The sequence below is a fragment of the Nothobranchius furzeri genome, chromosome 2, assembly GCF_043380555.1.
Source record: "Nothobranchius furzeri strain GRZ-AD chromosome 2, NfurGRZ-RIMD1, whole genome shotgun sequence".
NCBI classification, from domain to species: Eukaryota; Metazoa; Chordata; class Actinopteri; order Cyprinodontiformes; family Nothobranchiidae; genus Nothobranchius; species Nothobranchius furzeri.
The window spans coordinates 17,764,901-17,785,686 of NC_091742.1; the positions used below are offsets into that span (position 1 = coordinate 17,764,901).

Here is a 20,786-nt window from a genome sequence, read left to right on the forward strand (position 1 = left end):
CATGGACAAGCACCATCTTACGTTGGTGATCTTCACAGTCCCTACACCCCCAGCAGGTCCCTGAGATCCAGTGCAGGTTGTGCAGCACCAGGCTAAAGGTCAAAGTTGACAGATCATCTGCTGATGTGGCCCCCAGACTGGAGCTCTCTCCCCCTGAGCCTGAGGTCAGTGGACTCAGTGGTCTCCTTTAGAAAGCAGCTGAAAACTCACTTGTTCAGGCTGGCATGACCTTCTTCACCACCCTTTCTTTATTCTGCTCCTTCTACCTATTCCGCCTTTCCTTGGATCCACTGATTTCCCTCTTTCCTATTAATGTTCTCTCTACCTTTACTTACATTTTAAATCACAATTTAATTTTTTTTCTCATTTGAAACATTTTTTAAAATCTTTTTAATATTTAAATTTTTGTGTTTGTTTTTGTGAAGCACCTCTTTATATCTCGAGAGGCGCTATATAAAAGATTGTTTTCTTTCTTTAAAAGCAGTTGAAAACTCACCTGTTCAGGCTAGCTTTTGCGTGACCTTCGGTTGATTCTTCATCTCTACCTTCCCCTCATTCAGCTCTTTCTACCATTCACGCCTTTCCCAGGATCCACTGATTACCTTTCTTATTCATTTTCATTTAACCCTAAACCATTCAGTGAGATTCCAGAGATTAGGTCAATGTTTATACTCTAGAGCTCACCCATGGCTATAGTTTTTACTTTGTAATCCTTTCAAGATGAAACTACCATGGCAGAAATTTTCTGCAGTTGTTTCTTTGTCAATTTATGAGCAGGTGTGCTCAAAATGCATCCCTGCCTTTAACTGCACTGTGGTAGTTAGGAAACTACTTAGCATTCATCACCACCCACTAATGGTCACGACAGCAGTGTGTTGCTGCCAGTTGCCAGAGGAATAAGGCAGCAAAAAGACAGTCTGTTAAATCTTTGAGTTTTTAGTTTTGAAAGACTCTTTAAATGTCTCAAAATCATCCCTAGCTGAGATTGTGCAGGGCTTTATTCGCTGCGGTTGTACTGAGCAGCTCAGTCCCCCTCTATTGCCTGTAGAGTGATCAAATGGCCAATGTCTCTGGAATAATTTTGAGTTTAATTATTATAAAAACATTATGCAGCGTCTTTGAACACAGTCAGTCAGAGCTTGTTTACCATAAGAACAACACTGACTTTGCAATGAGTTACAAGAGTTAGCGTTCAAATGAATAAATAATCTAATAACTGCCATGGATGCTGATATCTGCACTATCTACCTCTGACATCATTGTGTTTGTCTCCAAAAAGTAGTTTACAAAGAAATTACAATCTGCACATACACATGTTTACTTTATAATAATAAATAAGTTTGTCTGTTTTTATTATGTTTTGTTTAGTTCTTGAATTTTTGTTTAAATAGTTCTAAAACGTCATTAAAATGTTCCGCTGGTGTTTTAGCTGAATTAAATCTCAATACTTGTGAATAAATTAAAATGTTGACTTTGAGGTTAAATATCAATATAATAAAATGAGATCTTAGGTGTGTTCTTGCTGTGCGTTATTTCTAATTCCTTGTTGTCGTTCTTTTATAAAACACAGAAACGGTTTTGTTACCTGTTATTGACGCTACAGTTTCGCCGACGGCTGCCGGCTTCTTCAGGCTGACGCTGATGGTGGCGCGTCACTTCCTTCTCCGTTTATCTGCGGACAGCAGAGGACGTTGTCGCCCTCTACTGCCCGCTCTCCCCTCTCCAACGATGCAGTCCCATGCGTGGTCCAGCGTGTAAACTTCGTCGTCCCACGTCCACGTCTCCTTATCTCGATTGCTTCCTTGATCCATCTTTTGTATTTTTGTTGTTCGGTGGTTATGATCCGTGTGTTGTCCCAGTCCATTACATGGTTTTCTCTTAAGCAATGATCTGTTACGGCTGACTTTTTTATTGTACTTTCTGCTTCTTCTTTTGCTGCTCTTGTGTGTTTTCGATTTGCCTCTTTCTCGCACTCCTTTCTGTGTTCTATTGTTCGTGTGTTGAGTTGGCGTCCGGTTTCTCCTACGTTTGTTTTAGTAAAGATTTAGTCTAAAAAAACTGCTCCTAATGTAATTATCCCACAATAAATTTATTTTTTTAAATAAAGTGAGATCACACCATAAAAGCATGTATATTCAAGATAAATACACGTGAACGTTGAGTTGAGGTGATTTATGTTGATTCATGATGAAATGAACATTGGTTGAGGAACTCCCACAGTGCTTTGCTGCAGCACCTGGCTGTCACAGAGAACGAATGGCACTGCAGCATCTGCTCTCAGCTAGCAGAGAAGATTAAAGTCAAGAATGTCCCAAAAATCCCCCCATAATTATCTAATTTATAATAATTAAGGGTTGGTTAATGAACTAATAAAAGCCACAAAAGTGGCAGCATGAGCTCCATGCAGATAAGAGCAGAGGTAGCTGCATGCACACTGCTAAAGTGGGAAAGTTAAGCCTGGTTTATGCTTCTCCGTCAGCTCCGCAAGGGACAGACACGAACGGATTGACGGAAGCGTTTTGCTCTCATACTTCTGCGTCTCTTGGAGAGTGTTGCAAAGCAATTGCCTGGCAGGACAACAGAGGGCGTTGCGCTGTTCTGTGGTATCCTGTCATGTATCGGTCCAAGATTGTGTGTTTATATTGTGTTTTTTGTGTGTATAAGAGACTTTTAACACGGACATATTTGTCTCTCATTCTCCCACCTCTTCATGCGCTCCCCACCTCTAAACCCACGTTTCCTGTCATTTCCGTCCACAAATAAAACGCTTGCTGCGCATCTTTTCACTCCTCCAGTCACGGGAGAATGAAACGTTGATATTTTTAGAGTTTTTTCGCGAGGCATTCTTCAAGCTTCTCTGTGTCTGCCGCTAGTTATCCTCAGCTCTCTTTGCAATGGCGGCGCTGTAAACAACAGCGGCATCCTGACCAATCACAAGCTTGCGTAATCCGTCTCGTTCGACGGATGTTTAAAAAAGTGGGCTCGACTCCGTACGTACTTGCTTGCCTGCCGGAGCCCTACGCAAAGACGGATAATGGCGTTGCGTGTCTCCGCACTGACGCAGACGGAGAAGCATAAATCAGGCAGACACATAACTGAAACATCCTTGAGTTTCTCTCAAATGTCACCATCAGCAGATTTTTGACAGCAGATCTAGCTGCTCTATTAACCCATCTGCCAGCAAAAGCTACTGTAAAAGTAGCTTACGGTCTCCAAAAGGTTTTTATGGGTTAGCAATAATCCATTGTTAATTATACTCAAAGATAGAAGTGTTTGTGAATTACATGATACAATGGCTTGCTGCAGTGTGTGGAGCAGACTCGAACCAAAGACCCAGACTCCAGGTACCTGCTGCGGTTCTGGGGCCTCATTTATCAAGCTTTCTTACGCACAAAATGGGGTTGGAAAACTGCATAAGCAACTTACCACGCAAGCTTTGGGATTTATAAAAGAAAATGTAGCGGAAAACTGTGCTCAACTTTAAGCTGACTAAGGACCTGGCTTACGCATATTTTGGACATGAAGAGCACCTGCAGTGCTGCTGCTGAGAAGGATACAATTATGAATTCCAGCAGCATTATCACTTGTACCCCCCCCCCCCCCCACCACCACCACCACCACCACCACCACCACCACCACACACACACACACTGAAGCGCAGAATACAGAATGCAAAATATCAGCAGGGGGGTAGAATGAGACAGAATGTCATACGTCTGTGACAGTGTGAGCGTCCTGTCCCTGTGATCCGATTGATCATGCGCCTTGGCTACTTAGACAAGCGAGATGTCCATTTGGCCGACTGGTTAGCGTGCTTGACTCATACCTGGGAGTCTGGGGATTGAATCCCGATCGGACCATTTTTTTTATATCTGCCACAGATATCTCTGAAGAACTCAGCATTGACGGCTTCAGCAACCCTGTGCCACTCCGTGGATTTTCTCTTATTTCTTTTGCAACATTTCTCCACCTCACCCACAAGTACCTCAATTTCTGCTTCAGTGAAATTGCGCTTCCTTGATCTGCGGTTGCGATCGTTAATGGTGGAGCGCTGCAACAAGCTGGTTTATGTACATGCATGAGATCCACAAGGCACTTTGCATTGACCATTTATGGCAGAAAGTGGGTGTGTTGAGGGCGGGTTGTGATAAAAAAAAAGGCTGAGCACATTCCTAGAAAATTTCTGATTTATGAAGCTGAGATTGCGTGCAGCTGTGCGTACTCCCATGTTTGATAGATCACAAACCTACTTGGCATAAGTACATTTTTTTGCTGAGCTTAAGTACGGTTTTAGTAAGGATTCTACGCAATGTTTTATAAATGAGACCCCAGCTCCGTAGCGCTGCAGCTGCAGACATCCACAAATAAAAGGGATGGAGGGGATTTGTCTTACACTTGTAGAGTTTAGTCATTCACAACCATAGTGTTTTTTCTGAACCCCACTTGATCTTAAGTGTGCTACCCGCTAGCATTAGCCAGTCTGCTCCTAGTTTAACACTTGATCCCAAACTTTGGACCATCCTTTTACAATGGTTTCTCTCTTTGCTGTTTTTACCATTTTCCTCCATAACACCTAGATTACCTCAATGTGCGCCAGTAAAATTGATTCAGACTGTGGTCAGCACATTTATCAAAGCTTTAAATCAGTAAAAAAGGATTTGAGGATTTTAATTAATCAAACCATTTGAGTATTCGTTTCAGCCCTACATAAATATTTTAATTACTTCATGTGGCCATGGCTGTTGGTTATCATGACTGACTGAAGCTGGAAGTTTCAACCAGTACTCATCCACCTCCCTCATCCACCAGTAAATAAACTGGTCATGATTTTCAACCAGGAACTTGCTGGAACACCAGAGTTTCCAAATTGAAACTATTTTTACTTCATGATGTAAATGTCGTAGTCAAAGGCCTCACTGCCATGTCCTTACCTGATAATGCACATTGTGGGTCAGAAAACTGCCACCCACCATAATAGTAGGAGACACTTTCAAACTCAACTGTCCTCATGGACAGAGCAAATGTCCTCTGGACAAAAGGTTCATGGTCGAATAGGGCAATGACTGAGTTGTTTGGCCACAAAGACAAAACGTTGGGCAGCTATTTACTGCTCACCTAAGGCTAATCCTGAATTTCTTAATGAATTTTCTGAATATATTGGCTTTTTATGTTCCCTTTCTAAAAAAGTGGTTTTATTTGTTGATTTTAATATTTATGTTGATAATCCTGCCAACTCTTTTGTGAAGGACTTCATATCCTGTATGGACAGTCATGGTCAGCAATATGTAGAATTTTCTACTCATTTGAAGGGTCACATGTCAGATTTGGTTTGTTGCACTGGCGTTATACCATTTAGTTTTATGCTATCTGATTTTCCTGTTTCTGATCATAAACGTGTTGTATTCAAGGCTAACCTACCACTCCTCAAAGACACTTCCCCCCGTTCCATCACAATCAGAAATATAAAGAACATTGATCCTTTAGTTCTGTCCTCTGCTATTTTTAACCTCCCTAGCAGGGATCACCTATCCACTCCTGATGCACTGTTGTCTCACCACAACGATGGCCTTCTGAGCATTTTAGATCAGCTGGTGCCACTGAAAACTGGGACTGTTACTTTTTCTGACTGTGCTCCATTGGAATACATCTGAATTGTGGCTACTCAAACATGAGGCATGTCGTCTGGAGAGGCTTTCAAGGAAAACTGGACTCAGCAGTCATAAGGAATTATGCCGAATTCATTTATTGAAAGTACAAAGATGCCATTTCCAGGGCTAAATCAATTTACTACACATCACTTATTCACTCAGCGGAAGGAAATTACAAAGTGTTATTCTCTACCTTGAATAATATTATCAAGCCCCCTGATACTTTTTCCCCTCAAACGTACTCTACCATTCTCTGTAATCGATTTATGGATTTATTTTCTTCTAACGTTGAAAATATTAATTGTCAATTGTCACCCTGTAATGCATCTAGATGTTCACATTGTTCCAGCTTTTTCTTCCACTCTTCATAACTTCCATCTGCCCTCCATTAAGAAACCTGGTTTGGCTACAACCGATCTAAATAATTTCAGACCAATTTCCAACCCCCATTCCTGTCAAAGGTATTATAAAGTTGGTGGCATCCCTTCAACTTCATAAACATCTTAACAAGAATCATCTGTATGAACTGGTTCAATCTGGCTTTCGCCACAACCACAGCACTGAAACTGCTATGGTTAAAATTACAAATGATCTCTTAATGGAGTCAGACTACATATTCTAACAGTCAGACTGTTCTGTGTGCACACGAAGCGGTACAAGTGATAACGCTGCTGGAATTCATAATTGTATCCTCAGCAGCAGCACTGCCGCTGTTCTCCATGTCCATAATGTGCATAAGCCAGTAGAGGTGCTGAAAAAAATCGATTCAAGTCTGAATCGGGATTCTTATTTATAAAGATTCAGAATCGATTCCAAGAACTCAAATATTTGGCATGTTACATGTTTGAGATGAACTTTTTTTATCTTTACTAGGAGAGTCAGTACTCCGTTTACTTTTGTGGTCCCATAAATTGAGATGATTTATGTTTGAATCTGCTGATAAGAGGGCACTTGAATGTCATTTTTCCATACTCAGAAATTTGAGATATTCTCATATTTATTTTCTAAGTTGATAAATGAGTACTCAGGATTACTCATGCAACTTGTTTCTGCACATACTTGAAAAGTATTTGACCATATTACTTTCAAAGCTACTGTTAGGTAACTACAGATTTGTTATGTTTTACAAGGTAAGCAAAATAAATGTTGCCTTTTGGTCAAAAGATTGCTTCTGTTTACAGTTTTAGAATCACTTTATTTTACTTTGTAAATTTGCGTTTTTGGAGCATGACCAGTTTAAAGTCAAATAAAAATGCCCCATAGCTTTAACTAACTTGTACAACAAAGTAGTTCATCCTGGAGCTGACTCTCTTTGTTAATACTGATTGGGAATCGATTTAAATTGAGAATCGAGAATCGATTCTGAATCAAATCGGCACCCCAAATATCGGAATCGAATCAAATCGTGAGTTGCTCTAAGATTCACATCCCTATAAGCCAGCTCCTTAGTCAACTTAAAGTTGCGCACATTTTTCCGCTAAGTTTTCTTTTATAAATCCCAAAGTTTGCGTGGAAAGTTGCTTACGCGGTTTTCCGACCCCGTTTTGTGCGTAAGCAAGCTCGATAAACGAGGCCCCTGTTCACTTCCAGGCTTGATTACTGTAACACACTACTCTCCAGTTTGCCACAAAAACTACTCCACAAATTACAACTGGTTCAGAACTCGGCAGCCCGTATCATCTCAAGAACACTATCTTCACACCATATCACACCACTTTAGTTTAGTTTAGTTTAGTTTAGTTTAGTTTAGTTTATTTGTCATATGCAAGTTAGCACAGGGTCAACATTGCAATGAAATGTGTTTGACGAGCAGCGGTCTCTCAGCAGCATAATACAATAGAAAAAAAGAAGAAGGTATAATACAGTAAAAGCAAAATATTAGAGAGTCATGCTAAAAGTAAAAGCTTACTAAATAGATAAGTAAGTATAGATGACTAAATATAAATATATCTTAAAAAAGTGAGTAATAACATTAAAATGAAGTAACCAGTGCAGGTTAAATTTTGCTTGTGGAGCTGCAGGGTAACATCTGTATCCTGTGTTGTGTGTGTTTAAGTGTAATGGTTGAGGTGCCGTACGGCTTGGTGGTAGAAACTGTTTTTAAGTCTCGTAGTCCGAGCAGGCAGACTCCTGTAACGCCTGCCAGATGGTAATGAGAACAGCTGATGCGCTGGGTGGCTGTGGTCCTTCTCAAGCAGCTACACTGGCTTCCAATCCACTTTGCTACTGAGTTCAAAATCCTTTTGCTAACATTCAACGCCCTCAATAACTACCCCCCCCCCACCCCTCCGTTTGAAGCGTATTTTTAGAGCTCTATACGAATCTCTCATTTCAGTTTTGATAAAAGACTCTCACTAGCACCTTGTGTAACATACACAAGCACCTCTTTGTGTTCTGCATCATCTGAATGATACCTAACCTCCCCTGGCATGTGTGCGCTTGTCCTGTGTCATCCCTATTTTGCAGGAAACAAAATGGGGAAACAGAACAGCAAACTGACCCCTGAAGTGATGGAGGATCTGGTGAAGAACACGGAGTTCAACGAGCACGAGCTGAAGCAGTGGTACAAGGGATTCCTGAAGGACTGCCCCAGTGGCCGGCTAAACCTGGACGAGTTCCAGCAGCTCTACGTCAAGGTGGGGCTGCTCTCACTCACCTTCATTTGATGGATTATGTGTGTGTCGTGTACTACAACACAACATTCAGAGGGCCAGGATTGTGTTCAAACCCTGAGGCAGGATAACAAGTTGGATGCAGATTTATGGAATTAGGAAGGAAAACAGCACATCAGAAAAAACTCATCAAGTACGAGGAAGATACCTTAAATCTATGTTTATTATCTTCAAGAGTGGTAGAAATGTTGATACGTTTTTAATGAAAATAAAATAAAACCTGCTCATTTTTCTCATTTGAAATGTACAATTTTCTTTCACTTTTAACAAGCAACTTTGAGATTTATTGTTTATCACAAGATAGAATGTTACATATAAGCAGATAATATTACTATGAAGTGCCAACTCTGGCAGGACAAAAGACAGAAAATGAAGCGTTTAATAATGATGTATTTAAAAATAAGTCTGAATATGTAGTGAGAATGTTTAACGTCTGTTAATCATAAGATAGAAGTGGAAATAATCCATAATACACTTCATTTCTGCAGTTTATTATTGTGTGTGCATGTATACATACATTATATATATGTATACATACTAGGGATGCATCAAAATAAAAATAAAAAGTGAGGAAACACCAAAATAAATAAGTCAGTAATTAGAACCATATCATTTATGGCTATGATGTGTACTAACCTCACGAAAATTAAGGAATTGCAATAAAACAAACTAGTCCAAAAATAAAACAACGATCGTAATAAAACAGCGTTACTAAAAGCAGATTTTTAGCAAGTGGCCACATGAGGACATTTTTGATGGCAGAATTTTTCGGTTCATTCCTATGTACACACACACACACACACACACACACACACACACACACACACACACACACACACACACACACACACATAAATATAGTTAAGTCGGGCTCGTTTCCAGTGAGAGTTGGACTCCGCCAAGGCTGCCCTTTATCACTTTATTACCCTTCTGTTCATAATTTTTATGGACAGGATTTCTAGACACAGCAATGGTGTTGAGGGGATCTTTTTTGTGGCCTGTGGATCGGGTCTCAGCATTTTGCAGATGGTGTAGTCCTGTTGGCTTCATCCGAATGTTAACTCCAGCTTTCGCTGGAGCGGTTCGCAGCCGAGTGTGAAGCGGCAGCGATGAGAATCAGCTCCTCTAAATCAGAGACCATATTGGTAAAAGGGTAGAATGCCTTCTCCAGGTCAGGGATGAGGTCCTACCTCAAGTGGAGGAGTTTAAGCATCTCAGGGTCTTGTTCACAAGTGAGGGAACGATGGCGCGTGAGATCGATGGGTGGATTGGTGCTGCGTCTGCAGTGATGCGGGCGTTGTACCGATCTGTTGTGTTGAAGAGAGAACTGAGCCGGAAGCCAAAGCTCTCGATTTACTGGTCAATCTATGTTCCTACCCTCACCTATAGTCACGAGCTTTGGTTAGTGACCGAAAGAACAAGATCGTGGATACAAGCGGCCGAAATGAGATGGGATGAGGAGCTCGGTCATCCGGGAGGGGGCTCGGAGTAGACCCGCTGCACCTCCACGTCGAGAGGAGCCAGTTGTGTTGGCTTGGGCATCTGGTCAGGATGCCTCCTGGACACCTCCCTGGTGAGGTTTTTCGGGCACGTCCAACCGGGAGGAGACCCAATGGAAGACCCAGGACACGCTGGAGGGATTATGTCTCTCGGCTAGCCAGGGAACGCATTGGGATTTCCCCGGAAGAGCTGGCTTAAGTAGCTGGGGTGACGGAAGTCTGGGCGTCCCGCTAAGGCTGCTGCCCCCGCGACTCAATGCTGGATAAGCGGATGAAAATGGATGTGTGTGTATATATATATATATATATATATATATATATATATATATATATATATATATATTTTTTTTTTTTTTTATAGCATTTTGCTAAATAACACTTGTTAATTTTTTCAACCTCATTGCATCCACTCAGTAGAAGTATTAACCCTTTCACACCTTTATAATTTATAGTAACACAATTGAGTAACGACGTAATAACTAGCCTAGCTGCTGTCAGCTGGTGGTATATATACCTGTTTTAAAAGGAGGAAATTCCATCCATCCATCCATTTTCTGAACCAGCTTTGTCCACGCAGGGTTGCGGGGGGGGGGGGCTATCTCCAGCGGTCAACGGGAAAATCAGGCGGGATACACCCTGGACAGAGTGCCAGTCCATCGCAGGGCAACACAGAGACACACAGGACAAACAATCATGCACACACACACACTCACACCTAAGGACAATTTGGACAGACCAGTCAACCTAAAAGTCATGTTTTTGGACCGTGGGAGGAAGCCGGAGTACCCGGAGAGAACCCATGCATGCACAGGGAGAACATGCAAACTCCATGCAGAAAGATCCCAGGCTGGGAAGCGAACCCAGGACCTTCTTGCTACAAGGCAACAGCGCTAACCACTGCGCCACTGCGCAGCCAAAAGGAGGAAATTATGGTTTTATTGTTCAGTAACATACAAAATAGTAAATAAAAATATATGGTTAAAAGGTAATGAAAATCATGATAATGTTGTTTTTAGTGTAAAAAATACGATAAATCTCTTTCAAATCACCTTCTATAGTGTCCTGTTAATCCCAGTGCCACAGTTTGATAAGCTGTACTTTACCAACGAGATGTTGTTACTTAACTCGGCTTATGTCAGCATCTTGGCTGTATGGTTGAACTTCCTGAGTGGCTGAACAACATAAAAAGCACTCAGAATAGCGTAAGAATATGCATTAATGTTTCATCAGCGAGGAAATGCATCATCACCGGAGGGGCTGCTGTTACATAACACACATGTTGGGGTCATGGCTGCGCTTCCTCTAAACGCCATCCGAGCCTGTGCATCAGCTGAGACCAGCTCAGGAGAAATAAATCTGGAGCGCATGTAAATGGAGGAATGCTAGCTATTAAAAATAGAATATAGATGTTTTTAATAATGAATTGATGTTTCAGTAGAGAATCTTTAAATTATTTAGGTAAAGTGCAATGGTCCCTGAGATGGGGTACAATATCTCTCAAAAACCTTGTGACAGGAACATCAGAAAACAGATTGGTGCATCTTGTTGTGTTTCCCGGCAGCGATAAATCAGCGATGGGGTTTATTTAAATCAGAATGGCCAATCAATGAAAAAACGGTCCATGTAATGTGTGTGTGTGTGTGTGTGTGTGTGTGTGTGTGTGTGTGTGTGTGTGTGTGTGTGTGTGTGTGTGTGTGTGTGTGTGTGTGTGTGTGTGTGTGTGTGTGAGGTGTTTGGAGAGGGGGTCGTGCTTATTAGGAAGATGACAGAGGTGAAATAGCACTGGCAGCAAGTGAGAGGCAGAAAGAGGCAAAGACGAGAAACTAATTATTTATTAGTCATCATTAGTTGTGATAAATGACCTGTGTTGATATAATGCCTTAGGGTTTAAAAAAAACCAAGGCACTGTAGAAGACAAACAGTCACACACACATATTCATATGCCATTGGTGATGAGCTACATCATAACCACAGCTGTTCTGGGGCACATTGACAGAGGCGAGGCTGCCGAGCACAGGCACCACCAGTTCCTCCGAACACCACCATCAGGCAAGGTGGGTTACGTGTCTTTCCCAGGGATCCTGCCATTGTTGCCCGTAGTTATGCAGTTAACTGCATTTATGTGTGTGAGTGTGTTTCACGACACTTTCATGTGCACACACCTTTGCACACCCCCGCCTACATTTGCACAGAGCTTCACCTGTGACGTTGCCCCTGCCTGGGCTCTAAGTGCAACGTTTTCTCTGTGCAGCTTCCTGCCTGGAGATAATGTCCGTGTTTTTGTTGGAAGCAGTTTGTTCCCTCACTTTTTTGTCTCCTACTCTCTCTCCTTCTTGCATTTGGTCTCTCACTCTTTTAGGAAGATAACGGAGAAGGGACAGAAAGCAGGTGCAGCGTGTTGCCTGGAAATAATAGCTGAGGGCTTTTTGTGATGCTGCGGAACAAAAGCTGCTTCAATTATAGCCGTCTGTAGTTCCTTTTGTAACTGCAACCAGCAGATCAGTGGGTTGGAACAGATGCATGGTCTCTTTTTCAGTTTAGCTCTTCCTCCATAACAAAGAATAAAAAGTAATCATCAGGATTTGATGTAAAATCTCATCAATTAATCTGACCAATCCAAAGGGATTGGTAACCTTGAAAATGTGTGTTTGCTAAACTAAACAGAGACAGTTCAGTTAAATGTTAATTTATTTGTTCAGGAAGTAGTTATTGTCAATCAATCAATCAATCAATCAATCAATCAATACTTTATTAATCCCAGAGGGAAATTAGAGTTTCAGTACACACAATTCAGAGATCAGACATACATGGGCAAGACACATGACAAGAATTGGTGACTGTGGTCATTCACAACCGGAGTCACGGTACCTTAATAGAGATAAGAGGGTAACATGAGGAATTAATTTGGGAGGAGGGGAAAAAAAGGCTGTTTCCCCCAGTAAGAGCAGCCATCCACGGCGCTCAGCCACTGTAGTCACAGGTGGGAGGGAGATCTTGGGAGAAGCGCAGAGCACATTGACTCCTGCAGGTTGATGACCTCGCCAGGCTGAAGTCTACCAATCCAAAGGGGGGTAGGTCAGGTTTTCACAGCATCTGTCTGCATTCCTTCATGGGGGTTTGTAGCCGCTCAAGGCTACCAGGACGTCAGATTCAGACAACAAGAATTTGTTTGGGTCAGGCTGAGATAATTTTCCTCTCTGCCTTCAGTCTTTAAGCTGATCATTCCAGTCCTTCAGTGAAGCCAATTTTGGGTTTTTAAACCTGTCCATACCGTCCGGTGACCCTCTCCGAGATGACATCCATTTTGCGCACTAATACCGGTGTCGCAGCTAGAACATTGTCCAGCTTGCGATTCACCTCGAGTTACGTCCCAGTCTGAGAAGTCTCCACACGGACGGTGCTTTCCGTGGGTGCGGGTCTCTCCGTGGGTGTCAGTATGGCCAGGTTGTAATTTCAGATTATAATGGGTCGCTCTGAGTTTTTCATACAGGCTGAACATGAAAATAGTCTCCTACACCTATCTCCTGCTTTAGCTTATGATAGAAAGTAGACAGGGAAACTCTAGGATTAGAAAATCCTGACAGATCTACGTCACACTCACTTCACATTTATGGACTCACCCATCTTGACTCGACGGGGAAGGCTGTTGTTGGTTTAGCGTCCAGGAAACGTGAGAGAATGTCTTGGCCATAGAAATGAATACGTGGACACCCCGTTGGGTGCTGGAGAGCGTAACAGCATTATCGCCATATTGGATGGGTTCCTCACTCTCCCAACACAACTGGAGTCAATGCAAAGTGAGCAACTGTGCCTGTTTTTGTGCAGCCCGTGGTTGCAACAACCTGTGCACTATTGAAAGCACGTTCATCATGTGGGACTACCATTGACTTTTCTAGCACACCTGATGGGATTTTGTATTTTAATACATTTTTAAATTATATTTATTATTTATCTTTCATGTCATACCATATGTCTGAATTTGTGAAAAAGTGTAATAGAATGTGTATTTTAGTTGGGTAAACGCATTCCTCAGTCGAAATAAATGGGGACCCATTCAAGATGGCAACCACACCAGCTCTAATAGGCAGCGCCAGTCCATGAGGAGTGTATGTACAGTATATGATGCCTGTGGTCTTGGCTTGTAGAAGCTAGCTGTTAGCATTAGCACCTCCACAACGCACCAGAACTCCTCCAGGCTTGTCAGTGGTTAAGTCACGTTGCTGTTAGCCAATCAGAGGTGAGATGTCCAAATTTCAGGAAATAAGACTCTAAATCCTGCCATCTGAAGCTCTCCTCTGATCTGGCAATCTTCTGGATCCTGAAACAGGAGCACCAGGGCGTTTGAACTCAGAGAACGACCTAAAAGGCGTTAATTCCAACTAGAGACCACTGCAAATGTATTGATTAAATGAATGAACCATATCTGTAGATGTTTGATTTGGTTAGTAGTAATGTTAGATATTTGTCTGCCAGTGATAAAAAGCATGAGTATTGATGGTTTTTACCCATGTATAGAAAACTGTACATTTGATTTTTAGCTCATTCTTCTATCTTCAGTGTTAATGGTCCAAGATTAAGATGTAACCATGACAACGCTGGCAACCAACAACTCAACATTGACCTGTTTTAGCTTCACATCAGCATTAGCAAGTAGAGCTACAGTCTAAAAGCTTTCACATGCAGAGAGTGAGAAAATCTCTTATGTGAAGCTGCTTGTAGGATGAAAGGGTGAGGAGTTCAGTCCATACATGTTTATGCATCAGTGTGCTGCACGTTTCCTGTCTCACTGAGGTCTGTGAATGTTGCACTTTACATTAGTTATAGAGGCCATTTGGCATATTAAACTGAAACCTCACAAATTACACAGGATCTGGTTTGTGGTACTAAATTAATACAATTCTAACTAAAATGGGATTTATGACTTTAGTCTGTGTGAACAAAAATCACGACTCTCAAAAGATTCTCAGGTTTTTTAAATGGAAAAAAAAATAAACACTGATTTACACTGTGTGACTGTTTCACATTGGGCTCCATCTCAAACTGTACGACTTCCTCACAGAGCAAAGCTCACGAGTCATGTTCTCATACAGTACGACCCAATGATCGGATTAGGGCCGTTCCGATGATGTTGTTTTGCTCCTGATCCGATTCCAAGTCATTTGATTTTGAGTATCTGCCGATAACAAGTCCTGATCCCCTACTTTTCAGGAAAACATTCAAATAAGAAGAAAACACATCCAAGTTGCACTATAAGTTTAACTTTCACTTGTTTGGGAAGTACACTGATTAAAAATGTGTTTATATTATGAACATATTTAAAAGTAGCAGCGTTGCTCATGTTCCACGTTGTTTACTCCTTCAATATGCAGCTGTATTTAGTGATGCGTGTTCCAAAGATGGAGCAGGCACGCCATGTCTCGGCTGGCAGGCTAACCTTTTCCTGCATGACACCTGTAGCTACCACACAGCTCGGGTGCAACAGCAGACTTGGTGTTTTGGAGTCTGTTGGCAATTTCTCGTTGTTCCTTAGCGTATCTTTGTCTGTCGGCTGGCTCCGCGTTTTTGTCTGACTTCACTGTGAACTGGGACTGTTAGTGGCAAACTGGGAATGAATGGAGACCAGGGATTTGCTTCCTTGATGCCTGAAGGGAAAAGCTGACTGTGAAAGTTGTCTGTTTGAAGGCAGCGAGTCGTAGAACTGTGTCCTTTCCAATATGTTGAATGCCCAGTATGCACACATTACAAGTGTCTGTTGCTCTGCTTTCACTGTCCGGTTTAAAATAACACCAAGCTGAAGGCATCTGCCTCTGTCTGAGGAGACACATTAGCTCTCCATTAGCCTGCTTGCTAACAGCTGCACCGTGGTGCCTTAATCCCCGACTGCCTTAACATCCAGGAACTTCGAGTGAACTTGCCATGATACGTACTTGGCATTATAGTACTTGGGCCATCGATGATGACGATGAGTACACATATTGAGAAATAGCCCTTATCTGATGATCGTTTTTCATTTCCTGAATGTGTTGTTGCCTACACCATAAGAAATCAAAGATTTTTCCAGGTCCGTGAACTCATCATCATTAAACATTGATGTACGCTAACAAGCACAACCATTTGATGATCTGAATTTTGATCGAAATCTTTTCATCTTTGGTTTTGAGGGCCGGTCCTGATTTCTGATTTAAAGAACAGAGTCAGTGCATCTCTACATGCACCCAAAAATGAATGAGAGACCTACCTTTTTCCTGACTCATAAACCTTTTCCAAACAGGATCATTAATGTGACCTACAGCTCCTTCTGCTTCCTGCCGGAGTTTCACATTTAGCAGCATCGCTGATGCCAGACAGTGACATAAGAATGGAAGAGAACCTTTGGTGCCACCTCACACTTTGGCTCTTGCATGCCACAGTTTGTGAAATTTCTCATCCTTGACATGCCATCCGCTCTGTGAGTCTGTTTGTTACAGGATAACAGTGCTCCCTGAGACACTAAGGTGATTGATTTTGCCTTCATAGTTGTTTTTGTTTTCAGTGACATTCTCCAACACACCTACACGTATTAATGTGAGAACCACACACAATCACAATGTTTATCCTTATGCTGTCAAAGAGATGAATACTAATGAAACATGTTCTAGTTTGCCATTTTGTGAATACCGGTGTGTTCGTCAACAGTAATGTGATTAAATTTGAAATATGCAATAAAATAATAAAAATGAATTCCATCTACAACTTAGTAAAAATCTGAGCTCTGATATATTCTGTAGAAATGTTAAAACTGCTGACAGTATCACCATGGTATCAGCTAGTAGTCACTATGGTAAGTTAACCACTCACCAGCGTTTCTCCCTCCCTGACATCAAACTTGAAAATCTCACTGTAAGACAAACTAAAATTAAATCTCAGACAAACAGCTGCTGTGTGAAAACTAGAAGTTATTTGGAAGAAATGTGTGAACTCAGACTGCCAGATGGCTCTGATTTTCACACGTTTGAAATTTTCTGTTTCTACAGTGTTTTATGTTGGAAATATGACAAGATAAGAACACCCTTCACTTCCTGTTTTAACACAATACCCTGAACTAAAATATGACCATGCGGAAGTTTGTTGCTGTTTTGTGAATACTGTGCAATGGGTGGCCTGTTCTGAGCCGATTTTCTTTTGGTGTGACAATCTTTGAGGTCGTGGCGATTTTTGCGTTGTGTAGTAACAACTAGCTCCCATTTGGCAATGGTGCGGTTGCACGAAAATCAAACATCTTTGAAATTCTTCTCATCCCACGTGAGGGTATCGGACTGTTTAAGCTGCATCACGGCCCAAATGTACCAGAACCTCCATAGATGTAGTCTCTTTTTCTTTTTACACTTGCCTCAGCTCACAACGACAAGGATTGTCAAAAAATCATGTTATGTGTTTATGTCAAATAAAAGCAAATCCCAAAACTCTAGTTTACTTCCTTTCATTTCCCTATGAACCCTTGTGTGCATATCCTTCTACATCTACAGCAAGCCTCAAGGACAAAATACATAAATAACAACATAACAGTCTTATCTCTTCCAGCTTTTTGGACTCCTAGGTCTGGTGTGTTGCATTAAACTACTATTTATGTCATATTTTTAGGTCCAACATGTTGCTACCACACATGTAGTGTGAGCAGTCAGGTCGCATCTGAGAATTGTGTCATATTAAGTTGTACAGTTTGAGATGGAGCTAAATACACTCTGAAAAAGTGGCACAGTGTACACTAGGGCTGCATCAACGAATCGATTAAATGGATGACGAAATGCGTTGCCAATGCATTTCGTCATATGTTTAGATGATAGCATGTTGTTTTGCACGGTATTGAACTGTCTTCTAATCATGCTCTGTTGTTTAAAAAAGTGAAGGAATTAGAGAAAAATGTTTCCCTAGCAGTTTAAAACATTTCCAGTTTAATCCGATTAATAGATTAATCGAGTCGAGACCCCATCCGATTCATCGACGATCCAAATAATCGTTTGCTGCAGCCCTAGTGTACACCTGGCCTTGCACACCACAATACTACCGAGCAGGCCCGGCCCTGACCATAGGTGCCCTAAGCAGAAGGCTCATTCTGTGAAGATGACTATTGGTCGGACCGGGGTGGTGGGGTGGTATCTGATCCACTCCGTAATGGCTGGTGTTTGAGCGAGGGGGTAGGGGTGCTGGCAGATCCGGTCAATGACAGATGTTCTGAGTTGGTGCTATGCACAGAGCGTGATGCACATAGGCAGAACACCGACGCTGTTACCAAAACCATATAGTAACCATATAATTACCATATAATAATAGTAATTAATAGTTTTAGATGTATAGTTAGCTTATTTTTTTCTCACTGTTTTGTATTTTTTCTGTTAAAGCTGTGAAATAGGATAAAAATAGGAGTAGAATAGTGAACAGGATGGTTGAAGTGGTGCTTAATGAGCATCTGTGTCATTAGTAATAGTATTTAGGAGTGGTGCTTCTATTGATAGATGTGTAGATTGGGTGTGTTGTGGTAAAACTGGCCTACAGTCAAACACAGATGCTGACCTGAATCTAGATCTATGGATGGATTACGCTCTGTTGCATTTTGCTTGCACTGCCTCTAGGGTTCAGTTGATGGGTGTGGTGTGACTGTTCATGCCTGTCTCTGTGAGCCCATCACCGACTGGGAGACTCCTGGAGGCCTCCTGACAGATCACAGGGTAGAGTGAGCGGAAGGTAAATGTAGCAACAGAGGGACATTGACATCATCTGGCCATCAGCCATGTTCTCTGCGAGGAAACATATGGCATGTAATCGCAGGAGACACAAGGACAGACAGAAAAGATAGAGATGCAGCATCGGATTGACATGGAACATTAACTATTAGCGCCTGCCTTTTGTCCCCAGGAGAATCTTGTTTGGAAACTCTGAGCATCATTTAGACATGGTGCAGTCGACCCTCAGGTGACAGCTTGTTTTTACAGAAATAGAATTCTTATTTGGTAACTATGGATCAGGCATTAGCAGTTCCACTGATGTCGATGTGACTGTTTTGACACACAAATATGCTGTCTATCACTTAGGGCTGGGCAGTATAGAATAAAAGCATATCAATTAAAAAAATGTCATATTGATGAATATTGATAATTATTGAAAAATATCAAAAAAATTATAGAAAATATATTTTAAGTGTAGCCTTGGCCATTTTATGCTATTCCTTAATAACTACTTTCAATAAAAAATACACAAAATTGAATTCAATAAAAAATTTTAAAACATCTTTATTTTACTAAGGCTGAACAATTTCAAGAAAAAAAATTGAATTCCGATCATTTTTCTGGCAGAGATTGTGATTTCAGTTTGATTCATGATTTTTTTTTTTCAAATCAAGGTTCATGGCATTATTCACATTAACATGGCAGGTAGTGAAGTCATTAAAAGCTGTTTTTTCCCCAATTTTTAATATTTTTAAATTATTGTTTATGGTTCTTGTGATTTTGATCTAAAGAGGAACTTTATTTAAAAATGTCCTTTCTTGTCATTGTACTCTAATAATGAAGGGTTTTATTGGCATGCATATGTGCGAGAATCACATCATCAGGAAATAGCTGCGGTACTTGGTGCAAGAAAGAATAAATCCATCCATCCATCCTGGTGCCTATCTCCAGCGGTCAATGGGCAATCAGGCGGGGTACATCCTGGACAGAGAGTCAGTCCATCGCAGGGCAACACAGAGACACACAGGACAAACAATCATGCACACACACACTCACACCTAAGGACAATTTAGACCGACCAGTTAACCTAACAGTCATGTTTTTGGACTGTGGGAGGTAGGAGTTGTATGAACTAGTCGACTAGTCGACCTCACTGCTCTGTAGTGACTTTTTATGCCTGTCATCGACTAGTCGCTGTCACGTGATAATGACCGACAAGTTGCAGTCCTCGGAAAAGACAGCAGGTGACGAGCCCCTGCGCGTCTGCATCGAGGCGGAGGCAACACGCTGTGCCAGAGCGTCGGTACTGACACCCGCCGTAAAACGAACATTTAACCAAATTGTGACCTTTTCCCTCTTGCAATTTAACCTTCCCCTCACCCCATCCAGCTTGCGCATGCAAAGCTCTGATCGTTGACGCGCTCCAGACATCTGCGTCCTGAGCACGGCCACAGTAACATTATCAAATCAGGTGTCACCACTCAAAAACAAATGTAACGCGATCGTTCACGTCGGCTCCTTTCCTTTTATGTTTTCTGTCTTATTTTTGCCTGATGCACCCCGCTGCTGTGGTGGACCACACCAGCTTCTGCCACAATAAATGATTAGAATAATAATACATAACATTTTAATTTCCTTTCTGAACTATTTCTGTTGAGTTTTAATGTTTAAAATCTGTTAGATTGTTGCTGACAGCAGCTACGTTTAAGTTTCTGTTCTGACTGAATGCTGCTGCAGCATGGAGGTGTAGTTCTCAGTCATCCTGGGCATGATCACCCTGAGAGTTTTAGCTGAAAACAGCTGGACGTTTCTGGATATGTTGGAGACATTTAGCCTCTCATCCCAGAGGCTTCTTCCACACTTTGGTTGTGGTCAGAAACAAACACACTGGTTGTGCTGCACGTCTTTTTCTTTTTTTCTCCAAAACACGTTTTTGTCTAAATGAAGGTGATGTTATTGTTCATAGAATTAAAATTCATGTTGAAGTTAAGATTATTTCATCAAGTAGGACCTGTGGTTAGCTGGCTCGTGTAAAACATGTCATGTCTTGAAAGAATCGGAATCGGGAATCGATAGGAACCGGAATCGAAACGAGGAATCGGAATAGGAATTGGAATCGTTCAAAATCAAACAATGCCCAACCCTATATATAAGTCACTTTGGTATATAAGTCGCAGGACCAGCCTGACTATGAAAAAAAGTGTGACTTAAGCCTGATTCATGCTTCTCCGTCAGCTCCAAAAGGGAGAGACACGCACGGACGGA

General features: G+C 41.6%; 1 protein-coding gene across 1 annotated transcript in view; it reads left to right on the forward strand.

The window, feature by feature from the left end:
• LOC107378186 (visinin-like protein 1) overlaps positions 1–20,786 on the forward strand; it is a 60,548-nt gene that overhangs the window by 11,855 nt on the left and 27,907 nt on the right. The window contains exon 2 of the mRNA XM_015948258.3: positions 8,115–8,284. Within this exon, the coding sequence (XP_015803744.1) occupies positions 8,123–8,284 (162 nt within the window). The 5' untranslated portion in view covers positions 8,115–8,122. The remainder of the gene's footprint in view (positions 1–8,114; positions 8,285–20,786) is intronic.